Source organism: Xenopus laevis, chromosome 4S, assembly GCF_017654675.1.
Source record: "Xenopus laevis strain J_2021 chromosome 4S, Xenopus_laevis_v10.1, whole genome shotgun sequence".
Lineage (NCBI taxonomy): Eukaryota > Metazoa > Chordata > Amphibia > Anura > Pipidae > Xenopus > Xenopus laevis.
In genome coordinates, this window is record NC_054378.1 from 100688740 (window position 1) to 100709690 (window position 20951).

Sequence of the window (20951 nt, forward strand, 5' to 3'; positions counted from 1 at the left end):
GGACATTATAGACAAATAGCAGGGGACCTTTTTACCCATAAAGTGGATCACCGTAACAGAGGCCACCCCTTTAGACTAGAAGAAAAGAACTTTCATTTTGAAGCAACGTAGAGGGTTCTTCACAGTCAGGACAGTTGAGGTTTGTGGATGCAGCTGCCGGGGTGGATGTTGTGATGGCTGTTTCAGTTAATGCTTTTAAGAATGGCTTGGGTGATTTCTTGGACACACATAATATCAAAGGCTATTGTGGATTAAACAATTGCAGCAGCACTCCGATGTTTGAAAAAACGTTTTATTCGTGCAACAACGGCAATGTTTCGGACTATTCCAGCCCTTTATCAAGCCAAAATAAAGGGCTGGAATAGTCCGAAACTTTGCCGTTGTTGCACGAATAAAAAGTTTTTTCAAACACCGGAGTGCTGCTGCAATTGTTTAATCCATGTGTAGAGAACCTGTGCAGAGAGGAGTTCAGCGTGCACCCGAGGCTGCAAACAGTGAGTTGTGTGAGTGTGGCACTTTACTTTTGACTTTGTATCAAAGGCTATTGTGATACTAAGCTCTATAGTTAGTATAGATATGGGTATATAAAATGTATTTGAGGGTATGGAAGGGTGTGTGTATGGATGCTGGGTTTCATTTGGAGGGGGTTAACTCGATAGACTTGGTCTTTTTTCAACCCAATTTAACTATATAACTATATACATTGCCCTGCCTTGTTAGAGAAGCTTCTTTTAACTGTTACAACTGTTCTTCAAAAAACAAATGTTCCTATGATGCCAATTTCTTCCAAAACTGGCACCCAGTGATTCAAAATAGGTCAAGGTATTTCAAGTACACAAAGGCCCAAAAAGACCCCCATCAGCCCACACAATAGTGACTGTCTATTTGGCATCTATAAGCAACCCCTCTGGTATTTGCCAAAATGCACAGTTTGCCAGTCCAGGCCTGCTGGACAGCTCCTTATACAGGAGGAGGGACGTAGAAGTCCCTGATGCATCTGTTTACTGGAAGGCAAAGAGCAGATAATGACATCTGCGTTTTTGTTTTAGAAAAAAATTGTCCTCAGAGTAATAAAACCCAGTGCTGTTGAGTTGCTCCTCAATTGAGCAGCCTCCAACAAGTATCTTCAATTTATAGTTATATTATAGGATCACATAAAAAAACTTTTCATTGAAAAGCCATTCTTTTCAATGAAACCTCTTCCCATACAGTGATTCCATCATCTGTGGCCCTCCTGCTTCCATACTGTATTCTGATGTTGGAGATAAACGTTTGGCCTTTTAATTGGGCTGGGGACAGACATTTTGTTCTGATCGGCTGGTAGTAAGTTGTAAACACTGCCCCAGAACTCCATCTTAGATAAGAACATCTAAGTATCACTTAAACTTGGAGATCCTCTCTCTATGAATTGCTGGGGAACCGATAATATTCCAGGTGACACAAGTTAAAAGTTACATTAACTTTTAAAAACTGTTTTGTCCTCAGTGAAAAATAAGGTCATGCTAATCAACCTTCCAATATACGTGAATTAAAAATGTAGTTTTAAAGTAATATGTAAATGTAATTGCTACTAACAGTATTATCTGTCTGGCTGTTAATATTCCTTGCACTCCAGGTTACAAACGCCTCCATACAATGTAGCAGAAGTGAGCTGGTTAACAAACCTAGAGGAAAAATTACTTTATTTTAAGAGTCAGATCCAAAAAACAGAAAGGGATACAAAGACTGCTTTTAGCTGCTATTGCATTTATAAATGACCAATAAAACTTTTTTTAAATTAAAGACCTTTCACCTTTCACCCTACAAAAGTAATTAAAAATGTTTATTTTGTGCTAGTCAGACAAACTAAAGTTTACTAATACTATATAAATTAAATAAATCTTGTTACCGTCGGTCTTGGAATTCACAATGACAGCAAGCAGGCAGGCCATTTTGTGGGGACTGTTAAGACAAGCATTGCATCATCCCAAAATCTTATTTATGTTCTAGAATGGGGGGCTTTATGCCCATAATATACAGTTATAGAAAGTGTGGAGGAAGGGGGAGAGGAGTGCATAAATACTGTACCTAGCAATTGCTGAATGGAAAGTGAAAGTAACTGCCTAAGGCATAATAGCGTGGAAAGTGAAATATGATGAGCTGAAATTTCTAAATGAGTTTATAACAGGTATGTATTTATTTAAAAAAATATAATGTCTCCCAAATGCCTGCAAGTCACTGCTACCTGTCCCCTGCTATATATCTGTGGTGTGGCTGGGTTGCTTGGCCAGTTAGGTCCAGAGCAGCTGTTGCCTTAAACAGGAGCAGATGGAAATCTGTGCTGCATATCCACACAAAGCGGCTGGATGATGATGATGTCAGAATGGCGTGGCATACCTCCCAACTGTCCAGTTTTGAGAGGGACAGTCCCTCTTTTGACAGCTCAACCCGCACTCCTGCGTTTGTACTGGAAAGTCCCAAATTTCTCTGCACTGAACAGTCAAAAAAAGATACATTTCTAATAGGGATGCACCGAATCCAGGATTCGGTTCGGGATTCGGCCGAATCCTTCTGCCCAGCCGAACCGAATCCTAATTTGCATATGCAAATTAGGGGCGGGGAGGGAAATCGCGTGACTTTTTGTCAGAAAACAAGGAAGTAAAAACTGTTTTCCCCTTCCCACCCCTAATTTGCATATGCAAATTAGGGTTCGGATTCGGTTCGGTATTCGGCCGAATCTTTAGCGAAGGATTCGGAGGTTCGGCCGAATCCAAAAAAATGGATTCGGTGCATCCCTAATTTCTAATTTTATTTGGCATAGAGCCCAGAATAGATGCTTAAGATACATTTGTAACAGTTTTGTCCCTTGGGAGAAGTTAGACTCACAGCTCAAAGGGCAATTCACCTTCATTAGTAAAACTGTAATAAAACATAAAAACTACAGAATTGTGTTCAAACTTTCATAACCTGGCAAATTTTGTGAAATGGACATGGTAATTAGGGGGTGTGGCCGCAAAAAGGGGCGTAGTCAAAAACATTGCTTTTCCGTTTCCAGAATGTTGGGAGGTATGCTTCAAGACATGACATCAGGAGCAGAGTTATGACATCACACAGTGGCGATTAGGCAGATGTTTGTCTGCTTCACACCTCTAGTCACAAAAAATATATTGGCATTAGGGTCTAAGGCAGGGATCCCCAAACTTTTGAACCCGTGAGCAACATTCAAAGGAGTTTGGGAGCAACACAAGCATGAAAAATATTCTTGGGGTGCCAAAAAGTGCTGTGATTGGCCATTTGGTAGCCCCTATGTGAATTATTAATCTACTTTGAGGCTGTTTGGCAGTGCACCTGGTTTTTATAGAACCAAAACTTGCCTCCAAGCCTGGAATTGAAAAATAAGCACCTGCTTTGAGGCCACTGGGAGCAACATCCAAGAGGTTGGAGAGCAAAATGTTGCTCATGAGCTACTGGTTGGGGACCACTGGTCTAAGGGAATCTAATTAAATAGAGCATGACAGAGACCTCTAGTGACCAAACAGAGGTAACACGTTTATAGTCCAAAAAATGTTCTCTACAGTCATGCTATTTAAAAAGTGTATTCATTGAAACATTTAAAATGCAAAATTACCCCACATGGAGCCTAACGCGTTTCATGCTTACCCAGCCCTTAACCATAGGCCATCTCAGAGAGCACCTGTGATTAAATGCTGGGTAAGCATGAAACGCGTTAGGCTCTATGTTGGGTAATTTCGCATTTTAAATGTTTCAATGAATACACTTTTTAAATAGCACGACTGTAAAGACATTTTTGGGACTATAAATGCTTCTGGATAGGATGTTTTCATCCAGACAACCACGTGAAACACCAGCTTCCAAACCAAAAGTGGCGATCCTATCCCCCAACTGCCCTGAACAGATCACTCTGCTCTTCTCCAGCAGCTCTGCACTTATCATCCTGCGCTGCTCCAGCTGTGAGCGACAACAACCCCTCAAATCCCTTTCAGATCCACCAGCAGCAGCAGCCCTCCCTTTTCCTCCTCCCACTTCTGGTTGCGCAACAGCAGCTGCTTCCCCCGAGCTGTCACGTGCAGCCGAGAATCTCACAGGTCCTTAGCAAGGATTGGTGCTCGCCACTCCCCATGTGACATCACCTGCCCCGCCCACATTTTGGTCACATGGAAGTGACATCACGTAAGCAACTCCATTCCAGCAATTACTCAGTACGTAGGGAGAAGTTGACGGGGTTAGTGCGAGATGTCACTTAATAAGAACCACTCACAGGGGGCCGGGATCATTGTCAGCAACGGGGAGAGGTCAGTGCTCTGTATTTATCTGTAAAACCTTGTACTGCTGCCTAATGTGGTGAATATAGTCTGTATGTGTGTATTGTACTATGTTGTGTCTTAGTATTGTGTGTTTGTATATATTATTTTGTAAGCTGAGTTAGCAATGATATGCTGTGTGTGTTTGTGTAGTAATTGTGTGTTGTTTGTTGTATGAATATGCTGTATTATGTGTACTGCTGAGTGTTACTATAGTGATTCATCTACCCCTGTTGTACAATATATAGTGAGTAAAGTTCTCCCTGTTGTAAAGTATGAGCATTTTCTAAGTCACCGAGGAGTTCCAGGACCCTTTGGTCTGGTGTTTTTATACAGGTCATGGGACTCCAGAGTGACTTCTAATCTCCTCATATTATGCAACAGGGGTACTTTATTTATTATAATACATCATTTTCAGTGAGTCATCATGTGACAGAAATGACATCACTAAGCTCTAATTATAACCGATGACATCATTAAGCACCGTTTATAAGGATATCATTTACAGGATATTCATGGCTCTTGTGTATATATAGTGAGTAAAGTACCCCCTATTGTAAAATATAAGGATATTATTAGTCACCGAGGAGTTCCATGACCATATAAAAACACGAGGCCCAAGGCCGAGTGCTTTTATACAAGTCATGGAACTCAGAGGTTTCTTATATTTTCCAACAAGAAGCATTTTATTATAATACACATGTTTTAGTGAGTCATGTGACAAAAATCACCACTTCTCACCGTTTATAACTGATGACATCACTAGTCACTGTTTATATAGTGAATAAAGTACCCCCTATTGTAAATTATAAGGATATTATAAGTTACTGAGGCGTTTCATGACCATATAAAAACCCCAAGAACTCCGAGGTAACTTCTAATATCCTCATATTTTGCAACTGGGGGTACTTTATTATTATAATACACAAGTTTCAGCGAGTCATGTGACAGAAATGATATCAGAACCGTTTATAACTGATGACATCAGAACTCACCGTTTATAAGGATAGAATTTACAAGATATTCATGGCTTTTGTGTATTGTAAGGATATAATTTACAGGATTTTCATGGCTTTTATGTATTATAAGGATATTGTATGTTTCTGAGGAATTGTATGACCATATAAAAGCACCAAGCAGACGACTGAGGGCAGTTGTGGGGGTAGAGTTGTCTCTTTTGGGTTTTGAATTTAGCCTAGATTTTCAAGGGGATGTCTGCTTTAAAACATCCTATACAAGTTTCAGTGTAAACCAGACAAAAATGTGCTTAATTGCCACTGTGTGATGTCATAGTGCTGCTGCTAATATTAAGTTGTCGTCCCTCATGTCATGGGTTCCTGCCATTATCGTCCCGCCCCCTTTGGATTTTGGTTCTGGAAAAGGCAGCAACCCTAACTGGGGGAGTTTAGAGTGATATGTACATAAATGCACAGGACCCACATCATATGAACGTTTGATGGTTGTTATTGCCTGAGGTGTCATATCTCTAATGCCATTATAAACTGCCTGTGTCATGCAAGAGTGACAGTTGCACCATATGTAGACTGATTTGCAACACTCCAATGCAGGTTATTGGGAGAGGGCCGCATTACCAAGCCAATGTGGTCCTCGTCCTGATGGGATTTTTAAATCTGTCCGATAGACGATTGGATAGGCCACCTGACAAGGTCCATATGCAGGTAGATAAGCTGCAAACTCAGCCTGAATTGGCCAAATCGGCAGGTTAAATCTTTCTGTGTATTTATACGTAGCCTTAAAGGAACAGTAACACAAAAAAATTAAATTGTATTTGTGTAATGATAATCTAGTGTACTGTTGCCCTGCACTAGTGAAACAGGTGTGTTTGCTTCAGAATTACTACAATAGTTTATATAAACAAGCTGCTCTGTAGCCATGAGGGCATCCATTCACAGATGAAAAAGGAGAAAAGGCACAGGTTAAATAGCAGATACCAGATAACCTCTGTATTATACAATGAGATTCTTCAGAGCTTATCTGTTAGCTACTTACACACTGCGCTACACAGCTGCTTGTATATACACACATTATAGCAGTGTTTCTGAAGCAAGCACACAGGTTTTACCAATGCAGGGCAGCAATTCATTATATTTTCATTACACGTTTTATTTTCTGATGTTACTTTTCCTATAACTATAGAAGTAAACCCTGCAACTGCTAGGTGGGCCATTAGTTCTATTGTTCCAGTGGGGTACTGAGGGTTTAGCGATTTCACTATATGGTTTTGTTGTTTAGGGGGACCCTAAAATGATGAAGGGTGGTGGCTGTGGAGCACAAATAAGCTAAATAAAATCTTATAGAGGGAAGCAAGTGCTGCGCATTTAGAGATACAAGAGAAAGGATATTATTATCTTTGTCAATAAAATGTAATTGCAGTGCTTACAAGTGCTAAGTTAATGGAAAGGCATAATATCCTATATAAACATAGGTTTATTGTTTAAGTTCAACCAGAAGTCAGAGCTTTAAGGATTTCACTTAATTACCAGTTGACAGCTGTAAAATTGTTATTAAATGAGTGTAAAAGGCAAATGTCGCCTGTAGGTAGATCCATGTAGAACAGACCCTGTACTATATGTCTGGATTTCGTTCTCAGCAAAGCATTGGTACATGTAGTTTGTGCTGGGCTGCAGAGCTGTGACTCGGGGTTGGTAGGTGGGGCAACATGAGAAGTCTGTGAAATAACAGGATAACTGAGTCACATTGGGAGGGGAGTTTGTCAGTGTAAACAGTAGTTGCTTGTGAAAGCTCCAACTCTGTGAATTGGACGAACCCATATCTGTCACATGAACCCTGATCATATGCATGCTTTTTCTCTTCCAGTATTCTCAGACAGTGTAAAGATGTGGAACTCTCCTTCAGCGATATGTCTCACAAATCAGAAGCATTCAAAGGCACAAAGAAAGGATCGCTATATCTCACCGCCTACAGGGTATGCTACTCTGCATGGTTATTTTAGAGAAATACAGACTGTAGTGCTGCTTTACAACTGCAACTTTTGTTCACGGATCCGCACACACACAATTATCTGCAGTTGGAGAAATCACCCCTCTTTTTATTTTATATCACCAACAGTATCAACGTTTCTGGATGTTCCTGAAGAAGGGATGGTGTAACCCCCCAAAATGTTGATACTGTTGGTGATAAAAAGTAAAAAGAGGGGTGATTTCCCCAACTGCAAATATTTGTATGTGTGTGGATCCATGAACAGAAGTTGCTGTTGCTGTGGGACCTTGCTGGGTCAACGAAGGGCCAGCACAACCATTGTAGTAAAAGTGAACTACAGGAGTGCGGTTGGTTTAATACTTTACTGTTTTACAACTGGCCATACACTCCACTCCTCAAGTGAGTGGATTTTTGCCCGTTCCACTACCCCCTGCAAACCATGCATCAGTTACTGTACAACATCCACCCCGATTCGATTCAGTAACTGATGCTGTCCTTTTCTGACTAGATTTCAGTCTTTCTGATCTGATCTCAAATCAGATATCAACCAGCAAGACCATTGTTTTAAGCCTGTTCATTGGCTAATAAGCTGTCACCTCAGTTTAATGTCACTTGGAGCTGTTTTTCCTGGTGTTGAAACCACTTGTTTGGTCCCCAGACACCCTGTGTATAATTTCTGTGACAGGGATGCAGTCTGCATGCCACTGCACACATGGGGCAGATTTAGGCCAACAATACATACTTGAGAGTTTTCATACTAAAATAACATTGTGGATTGTATTCCTGTTACTGCAGTAATCATCATCATTTATTTATATAGCGCTGTCAAGATACGCAGTGCTTTACTGCAGTTATAGCAAACAGGGAATAAATGGTGGATAACAAACAAGGATTACAGAGTACAATATGGTTAGAAGGACCTAGAGATTAGAGTTTACAAACTAAAGGTTAGGGTACAATTGAGAAGTTAGGATTATCTAAACACATTGTCATTTTTGATACAGCAATGATTAATTAAGGTACATCGAATAAGCCTCTTTAAACAGGTGGGTCTTTAAGGAGCGCTTGAAAGTTTGGAAAGAAGGAGAAAGTCTGACAGCTTGAGGCAGAGAGATTGAGAGAAGTCTTGTAGACGAGAATGGGCAGAAGTGACCAGAGGAAAAGTGAGGCGAAGATCAGAAGCAGAGCGTAGGTTTCGTGAGGGAGTGTTTGGAGATTAGAGTGTTTGGAGATTAGAGATGAAATATAGGGAGGGGTTTCATTATTAAGGGCCTTGAATGTGAGTGTAAGTAATTTGAATTTGATTCTAGAAGAGATTGGGAGCCAGTGAAGGGACATACATATGGGAGCAGCTGATGTTGAGCGGCAAGCCAGATGAATGAGTCTAGTGGCCGCGTTTAGAACAGATTGGAATTGTGAAAGGTGACTTGTTGGAATACCTGTGAGGAGAAAGTTGCATTAATCAAGGCGGGAGATGATGAGAGACTGAATCAGTGTTTTAGTTGATTCTGAACTGAGATAGGGTCGTATTCGAGCAATGCTGCGCAGTTGAATACGGCAAGATTTTGCAAGTGTTTGAATGTGTGGTGAAAAAGACAGATGAGAGTCTAAGATGACTCCTAGGCAGCGTGCCTGTGTGGTGGAATGAAAGGTTGTGTTGTTTACGGTGAGTGATATCTGAGGGACAGGGGAAGATCTTGGAGGAAATATAATGAGTTATGTTTTTGAAAGGTTCAGTTTCAGGTGGCGCTGTGACATCCAGGAGGAGACAGCAGAGAGACAGTCTGTGACTTGGGAAAGGATAGAATTAGAGAGATCAGGAGTAGACAAGTAGAGTTGGGTGTCATCAGCAAAAAGGTGATACTGAATGATTGAATAAGTTTTCCTAGTGAAGTTGTATAGAGCGAGAACAGCAGGGGCCAAGAATAGAGCCTTGAGGAATTCCAACAGAGAGTGGGAAAGTAGTAGAAGTAGAGTTAGAGAAGGAAACCTTAAAGGAACGGTCAGACAGATAAGATGTAAACCATGAAAGAGCAGTGTCCTGAATGCCAGATGAGTGTAGAATGTCAAGGAGGAGTGTGTGGTCAACTGTGTCAAAGGCTGCAGAGAGATCTAGAAGGATTAGAATGGAATAATGACCTTTAGACTTTGCCAATAGAAGATCATTGGTTACTTTGGTGAGTGCAGTTTCAGTCGAGTGTGATGGGCAGAAGCCAGATTGCAAGGGGTCGAGGAGGGAGTTGTGAGTGAGATGCTGGATCAGGCGTTTGTAAACAAGCCTTTCTAATAATTTGGATATGAATGGAAGAAGGGAGACCGGCCGATAGTTAGTGGGAGAGCTGGGATCAAGGGAAGGTTTTTTTAAGGATAAGAGTGATTAGTGCTTGTTTGTATATTGATGGAAAGGTACCAGTAGAGAGTGAAAGATTAAATAGGTGGGTAAGTGCAGGAGAGAGTGTATCAGAGATTGGGTGGAGAAGGCGAGAGGGTATGGGGTCGAGGGAACAGGTGGTGGGTTTTGAGCAGGCTAGAAGTTTGCTAACTTCATCTAGAGTTGCAGGGGTGAAGGAGTGCAAAGTAGATGTGAGTGGACTGCACGTTGGTAATGTGATGGTATTTGAAGAAGTGGCTTTGTGTGAAATTAGCCAATATCTGCCCTTGTATAACCAGCTTAACTGAGCATGTAACAAATTTAAAAGGTGGACTCCAAATAATTATGCTACTTTTATGCTTCTGTTCCAGTGGTGTGTTTATTTTCCGAGTAGTTGTACCTTTTCTACATTAACATGTTTGACTTGCCTAGGCCACATTCCATGTTTTGTTTGCGTACAGGACATATTTGTCCCAAAACTGACTGCCTCAGCAAGATATCTCCAGGACATTTAACTGTGCTGCAGTCAAACTAATCCTAATAGATTGCAAGCTCTACAGGGCACGGACTTCACCCAACCTGTGTTTTTAAACTCCTACCACCAAGTTTTCACTGTCTAATTTGTACCACCTCTATACCTGTTTATTTATTTTTATGCCTTGTTAAATATGAATAAACAATACAATTCACTACGGTATTCCGGTATGATAGGGGCAACCGCTACCTGCAAATGCTCCCCCCCCCCCCACACACACACACTAATGATCATGAAAGGGGGTTTTTAACTTTGAGTTACTTTTTAGTATGATATAGAGAGTGATATTCTGAGAAAATTTGTAACTGGTTTTTATTTTTCATTATTTGTGGTTTTTGAGTTCTTTAGCTTTTTTTCAGCAACTCTCCAGTTTGCTGTTTCAGCAATCTGGTTGCTAGGGTCCAAATTACCCTAGCAACCTGCATTGATCTGAATGCGAGACTGGAATATAAATGGGAGAGGACCAGAATAAAAAGATGAGTAATAAAATGTAGCAACAACAATACACTTGTAGCCTTACAGAGCATTTGTTTTTAGATGGGGTTAGTGTAGTGACCCCCCATTAGAAAGCTGTGAAGAGTCAGAAGGCAAATAATTCAAAAACTATAACAAATGAACGATGAAGACCGACTAAAAAGTTACTTAGAAGTGGCCATTCTACAACATACTAAAAGTTAACTTAAAGGTGAACCACCCCTTTAAAATCAATCTGTAGTCATTAGTCTTGTTCATGGTTAATCAGCAGGTATATTTTATTTTATTCTGTTAAATAACACAACACACTATGATACTTCTGTATGGTAGTTAGGGGCAACCTGCTCCCTGCAAATACTATTCTCCCCCCCCCCCATGGTTAATCCTCATGTATAATGTATTCCTTATCTGTTGTACTTTAGTCACAAGGAACACTGAGAGAAGTGGCTAAACCAAGCTTCTTATCTGTCCTTGTGGAACCTGTAGATTGTAGAATTAGAGGGGAGGTAGAAAGAGAGCAAATCTAAAAAAAAAAAAAACATATTAGTTCAAATTTATTGGACTCATGGTAAACATTTAATAAAGTGTAAAAATAGTGTTTTCTGTTGACAGTTTGATTACTCCTTGCCAAGAGTGTTCAAGGGGACCTGTCACCTATTCATACGAATCTGTATAATAAAAGTCCTTTTCAAACTAAGCACAAAACCCAAATTATGTTTTTTAATTAAAACATCCATACCTGTTAAAAACTCTTTTAAAAGTCTCTGCTGTCAATCATATATTGCTTGCCCCTCCTCTATACCGTAGGCATAGGGGCGGGGCAGGCAATTACTTTCACTTTTCATTCTGCACTTCCTAGATTTCTCTGTCCTCCTCACATTCCCCCTCCTCACCATCTAACTGTAACCAGTGCATCGGCACGGGCATCAAACGCCCCATTCTGGCACATAAACCAGACTTTGGCATGATGCAAAGCCTGTCTTAACAATAGTCTTTACAAAATGGCTGCTGCCTACTTGCTGTGATGGAGAATGCCAAGACTGAATTAAACAAGATTTTAAATAATTCATATAGTGTAAGTAAAGTTTATTTTGCATGACTAACATGATAAAATAAGATTTGGAATTATTTCTTAGGGTGACAAGTCCCCTTTAAAGTAATCCTGAAATCCAATATGCATGTATTGAATATTTGTACAACTCTTTACAGAGATTGTATGTAATTCACATCAGTCCTTGCCCCAGTGGAGCTTTGGTCCAAGGTACTTATCTTAAGCTGGCCATACATGGGCCAATAAAAGCAGCCAATATAGGCCTTCCAGACTGAGTCGACAGCTTATTGGCCACCCGTCTGATAAATGGTCAAAAAATTGAGCAGCTTTAAAAATCCTGTCAGGACAATAAACACATTGGCTTGTTGTTTGGGGTTATTTATCAAAATCAGAATTTTTCAGATTTTTTAACTAAAAAAAAGTCCGACCAAACTAGAATCCACGATTTACCCTTATTTATCAATAAAAAAACGGAACAAAAAACTGTCGCACGAAAACCGTGACTTTTCCGTATTGTTGCATGAAAAAAACCCAAATTTTTCAGATTTGACTCCCAAAGAGTCCCAATTCTTCGTTAAATCGGCTGAAAAGCACAAAATGTTTGGATTATCCTACAAAACCCTGCGCAGACAATAATATTTTCAAATTGCAAATAGGACTTCTACAGGATCGACAGTTTGAAGATGGAGTTTTTTTGGATTCAGACTTGTTGCAGCCTCGGGCAAAAATAATAATAAATCTGGAAAAATATTTTTTTTTCACTAAAAATAAGGATTATATAGTAAAAAAAAACCTCAATCTTTTTGAGTTTTTACCATTCAGACTTTAATAAATTACCCCCTAACTGTTGCTGCTGGTGTTTTTGTGTTGTGATCGGCCTTAGAGCCAAAAATTCAGATCAGCTCATATCGTCCACCTCAAGGTGGGCATTTTGGGAAAGGATCTGCTTGTTTAACAACCTTGATAAACTAGTGACTTTTTTTTTTAGTGTATGGCCATTTACATAATAAACATTGGGGTCTGTTCTACTTATGTAACTAAAGTATTGTTTTTTTTTTATAGTTGTCTTGTACAGTTGTCTGGCGAATTAATACGGTTCGGTGATTTCGGTACCCAAATATTCTCTGTGGTTACTAGATGCTGAAATAATCTATCAATCGTGCAGCATAATGAAATTCAAAATGGAAGATGAATATCAGAGGGCCTAAAAATAAAGCATAAGCAACAAAAAAATATAGAAATAGAATGGAAGCCTTACAGTCAGTCTGTATTTTGATTTCCTGGGTCCCTGGGTGGCCCTGGCTACTATTTTAAGTTGCAGCCTGGAATGAAGCACAACAGGAAGGCTAATAATTTTAAGAACAAAATAAAAAAGAAATTAGGCCAAATTACATTAGACTGCGTATGTATAACTAGGCCAAATATAAAATGTGAATGTGCTTCCCTCTGTACTGGTACTTTTACTTTGTAGTGCTATGTGTAAAAATAGTACAGGTATAGAATCCGTTATCCAGAAAGTTCCGAATTACGGGATGGTTGTCTCCCATTGACTCCATTATAATCAAATAATTCAAATTTTTAAAAGTGATTCCCATTTTTCTCTGTAATAATTAAACAGTACCTTGTACTTGATCCCAACTAAGATATAATTAATATTTACTGAAGGCAAAACAAGCCTATTGATTTTAGATGATTTTTTAGTATATTTAAGACACAGAAATCCAAATTACCGTACCCATGTCCTGAGCATTTTGGATAATGAGTCCCATACCTTTTTAATAAAGAGCAGGGATTTATACAGTTGTTGTTGTGTTTTTTTAAAATAAATTCTAAATAAGGACGCCTCTAGCCGGTGTAAATACACAAATTCCCATAGTTTTTGAATAACGTACACCAAAGACATGCTATCTAACTTGATTTTCCATCCTCGGAAACAAGATCCACTTTCTGTAACATTACCCTCTCCACAGAGGCAAAAGGTCTTCTTGCTTAGCTGCATGGGTAGTAACCGAGCAAACAATAAATACCTCGAGTATTTAGAGGGCAGAGCTTGTAATTAAAGGTTTTTTCATATAGATTAGGAGAATGTAATTTCCTGGTGTATTCATTACTGTGTGCAAATGTGTAGTCTACATTCTTAAGCCACTGTTTATGTACAGCTATCACTTTGCTTTCCACTAACACTTTAATTTTCTGTATTAAAAATGGCAATTTTGCATTGTGAGGAAAACTCCAAATCTTCCTAAAGTCATCTTTTTATGATTTGTATTCTGTGCAGGTGATCTTTCTAAGCAAAGGGAAAGACCCCATGATGTCCTTCAATATGCCATTCTACCTGATGAAAGGATGCTCCATAGAACAGCCAGTCTTCTCTGCCAACTACATCAAGGGAACCATCAGTGCTGAACCTGGAGGTGTGCCCCCCCCCACACTTTTGTTTCACCTATAATTTCCACTTGTCAGTACCTTCATATAGGAATCTATTTCTGTGCAGTTTCATTTATAAGATATTAATTTAATGCAGACTACTGTGTGCTTAGTTTCTGCTTTGCATTTTTTCTTTTTCTTTTTTTTAAAGGAACAGTAACACCAAAAAAATGAAAGTGTTTTAAAGTTATGAAAATATAATTTACTGTTGCCCTGCTGTGGTACACCACTTTGACAACAGTACATTATATTTTCATTACTTGAAAGCACGTTCATCTTTTGGTGTTACTGCTCCTTTAACTAATATTGATGCTTAAAGGGATTCTGTCATGATTTTTATGATGTAGTTTTTATTTCTAAATTACATTTGTTTACACTGCAAATAATTCAATCTACAATATAACATTTCATTCCTGAACCAGCAAGTGTATTTTTTTTTTAGTTGTAATATAGGTGTACAACTAAAAATCTTGCCTGGTCATGTGCTTTTAGAAAAAGCCAGCACTTTAGGATGGAACTGTTTTCTGGCAGGCTGCTGTTTCTCCTACTCAATAACTGAATGTGTCGCAGTGGGACCTGGATTTTACTATTGAGTGCTGTTCTTAGATCTACCAGACAGCTGTTATCTTGTGTTAGGGAGCTGCTATCTGGTTACCTTCCAATTGTTCTGTTGTTAGTCTGCTGGGGGGGAGGGAGGGGGTAGATAACACTCCAACTTGCAGCGCAAGTCCCATGACTGGGGGCAGCAAGGAAACTGACAATATGTCTAGCCCCATGTCAGATTTCAAAATTAAATATAAAAAATTATGTCTGCTCTTTTGAGAAACAGATCTCAGTGCAGAATTCTGCTGTAGCAGCACTATTAACTGATGCGTTTTGAAAAAAAAAAAATATATATATATATATATATATATATTTTTTTATATATATATATATATATATATATATATATATATATATATATATATATATATATTTTAAATAAAGGTTTAGAAGCCACATTGACGCTGTACTTCGCTTATGTTATTGAAATAACTTCCTTTCATCAAGATATGTACATACTTCCCAACAAATTATACCATTGTCATTCACAGATGGCTGGGAGGGTAAAACCTCTTTTAAACTTACATTTAACAGTGGAGGAGCTATTGAATTTGGACAAATCATGTTCAAAATGGCAACTTCTGGTATGTTTTTATAATTCTTTTTTACATTTTGTAACTGTGCCTATGTAATGGATTAAACAGTCTGCAATTGCACTGTTATTTTTCACTATTTTGCACAGTACTAATGCGTACTGCAAAGTACTAATTTTTTTTTACCATTTAATAATTTGATTTTTGAGAACTAATGATTTGAATGTGGAAAATAACTCAGAGATGCTTCCTTCATCAGTTATATAACCCTCTAGCAGCAGTCCAGCATAAAAAGCTCAGAGCTGCTGTAAGAAAAGCATGATATAAACAGTATTAAACTGCCGATATCTAAAACATGAAAAAGACGAGCACATTAATATAAATGGCCAAATTGCAATATTGCATAATTGGGTGGTTTAGATCTACTTTAAGGCATTAGTTATTTGGTGTACATGACAGATAAAGGGCAATACTAATAATTTGTCCTTTGCTGTAGACTAGATTAAAAGGATGTGTGGGGTGCCATTATTTTATGCTAATTAATAATAATAAAGTAGCAAGAAAAGGACGTGTATAGTAAGTCAGTTCCTCTTTTATTAATTTGGTGATAAAATTCCTTTATTATCCACCATTGCATCCAGAGAGATTAGCTCTAATATAGTTTTGTTTTTATTAAGCTTCCAGAGCCCCTCCTGTTCCTCATGCTGCATATGGATACACTCCTGCTGCAGGAGGATATGGACCAGGCGGGTACCCTCCAGCTCCAGGAATATATACACCCCCACCCCAACCATCAGGCCCTTATCCATATGGACCCCCTGCTATGAATGGATATGGACCACCTCCGAATGCTATGGGATACCCGTATGCTCCGCCACCAGGTATTTATTCATTTTGAGTGTTTTTCTCGAATGTCAGAAAGGCTACACGCATCGCCAAATTGATCCTTGGACCTTTCCCATTGACTTATACAGTAATTTGGCAGGTTTTAGGTGGCAAATACTCCAGAGTATGATAAATCTCGAAAATCTTATTTTTTTTTTTAAAAAAAAAACTCAAATTGAATTTGGATAATTCCCTAGTCGAAATTGACAGTTTTGACCATAAAAAAAATTAAAATGCCCCCAGAAAGTATCCAAAAATATCTGCTATGAAGAAATATAGCAGGTTCCACTCATGTATAAATAAGCTGACAAGGGGAGCTCTTTCCACCGTGTAAGTTTCATGTTTCTACACGGTAAAAAAATAAGAGTAGGAATTATTTTAATTTAATGCATGTCCTAGTTTCTACCTAAACTACTATGTAGCTGTTTGCATATTCCACCATTATAATCAATTTATCACTATTCAAATTCATGTCCTAGACATGCCAGCATACAGAACAGCTTGTCCAGAATTTTTTTTTTCCAAACATTTTTATTTATTTATAATACACATAAAATTTGTTTTCTTATGCTGTTACGTGTGTAGTAAGAACAAGTAGTATGATTTTTCAACAATGGTTTTTCATCAAAATATAATTACATTACAAAACATACAGCTCAAAATATAGTACCGTATATGACCCGATGTAGTTGTCCAGAATTTTAATGATTTGGCAAGTTCATTATTACCTCTCATGCTAGAGAAGTATCCAATCTTTGTTCTAAAGCAGGCCCAGCTGAGATTGCACGTTGTCTGCTGATTATATAATATACAACACAGTGACGGGCCCAATTCTTTTAGAGTAAAGGTGGCCATACACTGAGAGATCCGCTCGTTTGGCAATGTCGCCAAACGAGCGGATCTCCCTCCGATATGCCCACCTTGAGGTGGGCAATATCGGGCTGATCCGATCGTGGGCTCTAGGGCCCAACGATCGGATCCTAAAGATGCCTTAACGGGCGGTCGGATTGCGGGACCGCATCAACGAATAGATGCGGCCGCGATCCGACGGGATTTTCTGTCCCATCCGATCGGTGAAGCCCGTCGGGGGGGCTCCATACATGGGCCAATAAACTGCCGACACAGTCTGTCTGCAGATTTTATCGGCCCGTGTATGGCCCCCTTTTGCATGTTCAGGAAAGTCTGTGCTGCAATTCAGCAGGTTGGGAAACAAAACAACCCCTTAGAGGATGATGTCTTGTCCTGGATCTTCAGTCGGATTCCATGTTTTAAAGGTTTTTTAGAAACTGCAACTGGTACAGGTATGTGATCCATTATCTTGAAACCCGTTATGCAGAAAGCTAAGAATTACACCAAGGCTGTCTCTCATAGACTTTATTATAACCAAATAATCCAAACCTTGTCCAAACTAAGATATTATATAATCCTTTTTGGAAGTAGAACCAGCCTGTTGGGTTTATTTAATGTTTACGTGATTTTCTAGTAGACTTAAGGATGAAGGTCCAAAATACAGAAAGAGCCATTATCCAGAAAACTCCAGGTCTTGAGCATTCTTGATAAAAGGTCCCATACCTGTACCAGTTTATATAGCCCACACGTGTACATAATGTTTTAATTGGTGTAAACAGAAATTCATACTGTTAATACAGATTAAATACTTGAAAAGTGGACCCTGTCCAGGAGCTTACAATCTATGAAATCTGTTTGTGTGACTGGACTCCTATTATGTGCACATCTGAACCAGTTTAATGTAATAATTGTTACGTACAGGTATGGTATTCGTTATCCAGAAAGCTCCGAATTACGGAAAGGCCGTCTCCCATAGACTCCATTTTATCCAAATAATTAAAATTTTTAAAAATTATTGCCTTTTTCTCTGTAATAATAAAACAGTATCTTGTACTTAATCCCCACTAAGATATAATTTATCCTTATTGGAAGCAAACCCGGCCTATTTGGGTTTATTTAATGTTTGCATAGTTTTCTAGCAGACTTGAGGTATGAAGATCTAAATTACAGAAAGATCCATTATCCAGAAAACCCCAGGTCCCAAGTATTCTGGATAACAGGTCCCATAGCTGTATATTATCTTTTTTCATGGAAATCTAGATTTCACTGGTCTAGGTCAATATGGTAACTTACAAAAAGGGGCATTTTACTGCTAGAAAATGTTGGTTTTAGAAACAAAATATGTAGTGTATTTAGCATTTATTTTTCGGTAGGACCTGGCATGTATCCACCCCCTCCTGAAATGAATCCCATTTACATGGCTCCTCCACCACCTTATCCTGGACCCCCGTATAATGGACCCCCATATAATGGAACCCCAGCACCTTCAGCTCCCTCTGGATCCATGGATACTGGTATGCCTGGTGAGTTCTAGTAAAATGTTTTGACTTGCTCTCTTTTGTCACAAAATATTCAGTACTGGTGCTTTTGGGGAAACGGCTTTTGGACATTTGAGCAGTGGTTAGCTCAGCCCATGAGCTTTAGTTTTGTGGATTTCTTGAAGGAGAAGGTATTGTATGACCACTGTCTGAAAATATTGTGCAGTAGGTTCTGATGCATTGTGTTGTTTTTTGTTTTAAAGGAGGCAGCAAAGCCACAGAAGCAGCATCCAGTGCATATTATAACCCAGCTGACCCGCACAATGTGTACATGCCTATGGTGAGTTCATCATTTTGTATTAATATAATGCAGTGGTGTTATTTGCAATTTGTTAATCAGACCTGTCTTTTCTACAGGATCGTCCACCTCCATATGCTCCCTATGAGGATAAGAAGAACAATTAAACATCAAATCCGGAGCCCACTGCTACATTGCCTATACATCTCTCTGTAACTGTCCTGTTTTATGTCCACCTGGTGTAGCCCAGACCAGCTTGATAACCATTGCACCCCACATGAGACATCCTGCTAATAGGTTGTTAGTAGTGATACATTTTGAAGAGTATGTGGAACTATTTACAGTATGTAAGGCAGAATAAATTATTCAATCTATTAACTTTTTTCTCAGTGGAAATTTCTCTAAGATAAACTACAAAATTCTTCACAACGAAGGTCAATGATCAGTGTCTGCTAAATCCTATCCTTTTAAAGTACCTTGATGAAATCATGATCATGTATTCACACAAACCATCGAATTACTCTCAGGGCTGATCTAGAAATAGAAAATGAATCACCATCTTTTTGCCTCCACCATAATGGAAAATGTAACTGTCCATGTTTAGTACACTTCTCCATGTCTGTAGTGACCAGGTCCAGATACATCATATAAGAGAATACAGAATGTTTAGGAACTAGAACACTAGAACTTTTTATTGTGCACTTTATCCAATTACCAGAACTAGTGCACCCTAGCACTAGCTTGTGAGGGGGTTGTGGGCCTTACAGTTCAGCACCCATACTCTATTGGAAGAATAGGTAAAGCTTCAGTCTTCATGTTATTGTCCCTGTCTGCCTTAGATGGTTCTTGCAAAACATTAATGCACAGAGCTGGCCTGAGTGACTTGTAAATACATTTTATAGAGATCCTTATAACCTCTTAATATACGTTAAAGGAACAGTAACAGCAAAAAATGAAAGCGTTTTAAAGTAATGAAAATATCATGTATTGTTGCCCTGCACTGGTAAAATTGATGTGTTTGCTTCAGAAACACTACTATAGTTCATATAAACAAGCTGCTGAGTAGCCATAGCTGAAATTGAAAAAAGTCTATATGGCACAGGTTAACTAGTGGATAACAGATAACACCATTATGTTCTACAGAGCTTATCGGCTGTGTAACCTGAGCCTTTTCAGCTTTGATGGCTGCCCCCATTGCTACACAGCAGCTTGTTTATATAAACAATAGTAGTGTTTCTGAAGCAAACACAGCAGTTTTACCAGTGCAGGGCAACATTGCATTATATTTTTTATTACATTAAAACAATTTAATTTTTTGATGTTACGGTTTCTTTAATCAATTGATGACTACAACACCCAGGATACTCCAACAACAGACTGGCACACAAAGGATCAGTTCTCTAGGACTGTAAATGCCAAAGAGCAGTGTTTCCAGAGCCGCATGGTTAATAAATATGTAATCTCTCCTTATTATGTCCTTGGGTGTGTATGGAGGAAAGTAGAAATGTATTGTATGTAAATATGTGAAGGAAGGTGCAGGTATTGATTAACATTATTCTGTTTACTGAGCACTGTCTTTTACAGATGTATGGAGGAAATATCTATATTTTGGGCAGTCTGAAATATTTGCACTTTAACCTCTCAGAAGGGTTGGAGACATCTCTGGAATTAACCCAATCTGTGCCAGGGTCAATGGACTTTCACTGAAAGGAATCTTATTCTCTGGGACTCATTCCGATAAAACAACTCTAGGAATACTTTATTTAATCTGCATTTATAGGTTTGCCGTGCTTTGTAAAAACTCTTGGGTGAAATTTCGATCTTTTTTAGAGTCTTATTCCTGTTAAATTTGAAGATTTGTAATTAAAATAAGTATAGTCTTTAATTAGACCATTTCTACTGTGTTATTATTTATTTATTTTTTATCTCTTTAGAAAGAATCCACATGGAAACTGTTTATGTTGCAGTATACATGCTTTATTGCTCCGCTGCTGTTGCAAGAAAAAACATTTAGACGTTTGCTTTGATTATTTTCTGACCTGGAGTAGACTGTTTACAATGAATTGCTTATTGATGGCTCTATGTTTGTAAATGAGCCACAAATTATTTATTTTGCTTTTATGCCCTTTTAAGGGTTGGGGCAGATTCGGGGAGATTTAGTCGTCCCACATAGAACGACAACTGG

The 20951-nt window shown here is 38.7% G+C and overlaps 1 protein-coding gene across 3 annotated transcripts; it reads left to right on the forward strand.

The window, feature by feature from the left end:
- Positions 1–4133: 4133 nt before the first annotated feature.
- wbp2nl.S (WBP2 N-terminal like S homeolog) lies at positions 4134–20656 on the forward strand. Of its 3 annotated transcripts, none has more exons than XM_018259230.2 (8): positions 4134–4292; positions 7140–7248; positions 13972–14107; positions 15215–15307; positions 15934–16137; positions 18361–18513; positions 18732–18808; positions 18886–20656. In XM_018259230.2, exons 1-8 carry the CDS (start codon positions 4234–4236, stop codon positions 18931–18933), a joined length of 879 nt encoding a protein of 292 aa, XP_018114719.1. In that variant the 5' UTR covers positions 4134–4233; the 3' UTR covers positions 18934–20656.
- Positions 20657–20951: the final 295 nt, after the last annotated feature.

What these genes read in the sequence shown, in the direction of transcription:
- wbp2nl.S (XM_018259230.2), top strand. Translation starts at nt 4,234, where the DNA reads ATGTCACTTAATAAGAACCACTCACAGGGGGCCGGGATCATTGTCAGC. An exon ending in GTTCAAAATGGCAACTTCTG is followed by an intron (nt 15,308 to 15,933) that starts GTATGTTTTTAT and finishes GTTTTTATTAAG; the next exon opens with CTTCCAGAGCCCCTCCTGTT. An exon ending in ACAATGTGTACATGCCTATG is followed by an intron (nt 18,809 to 18,885) that starts GTGAGTTCATCA and finishes TCTTTTCTACAG; the next exon opens with GATCGTCCACCTCCATATGC.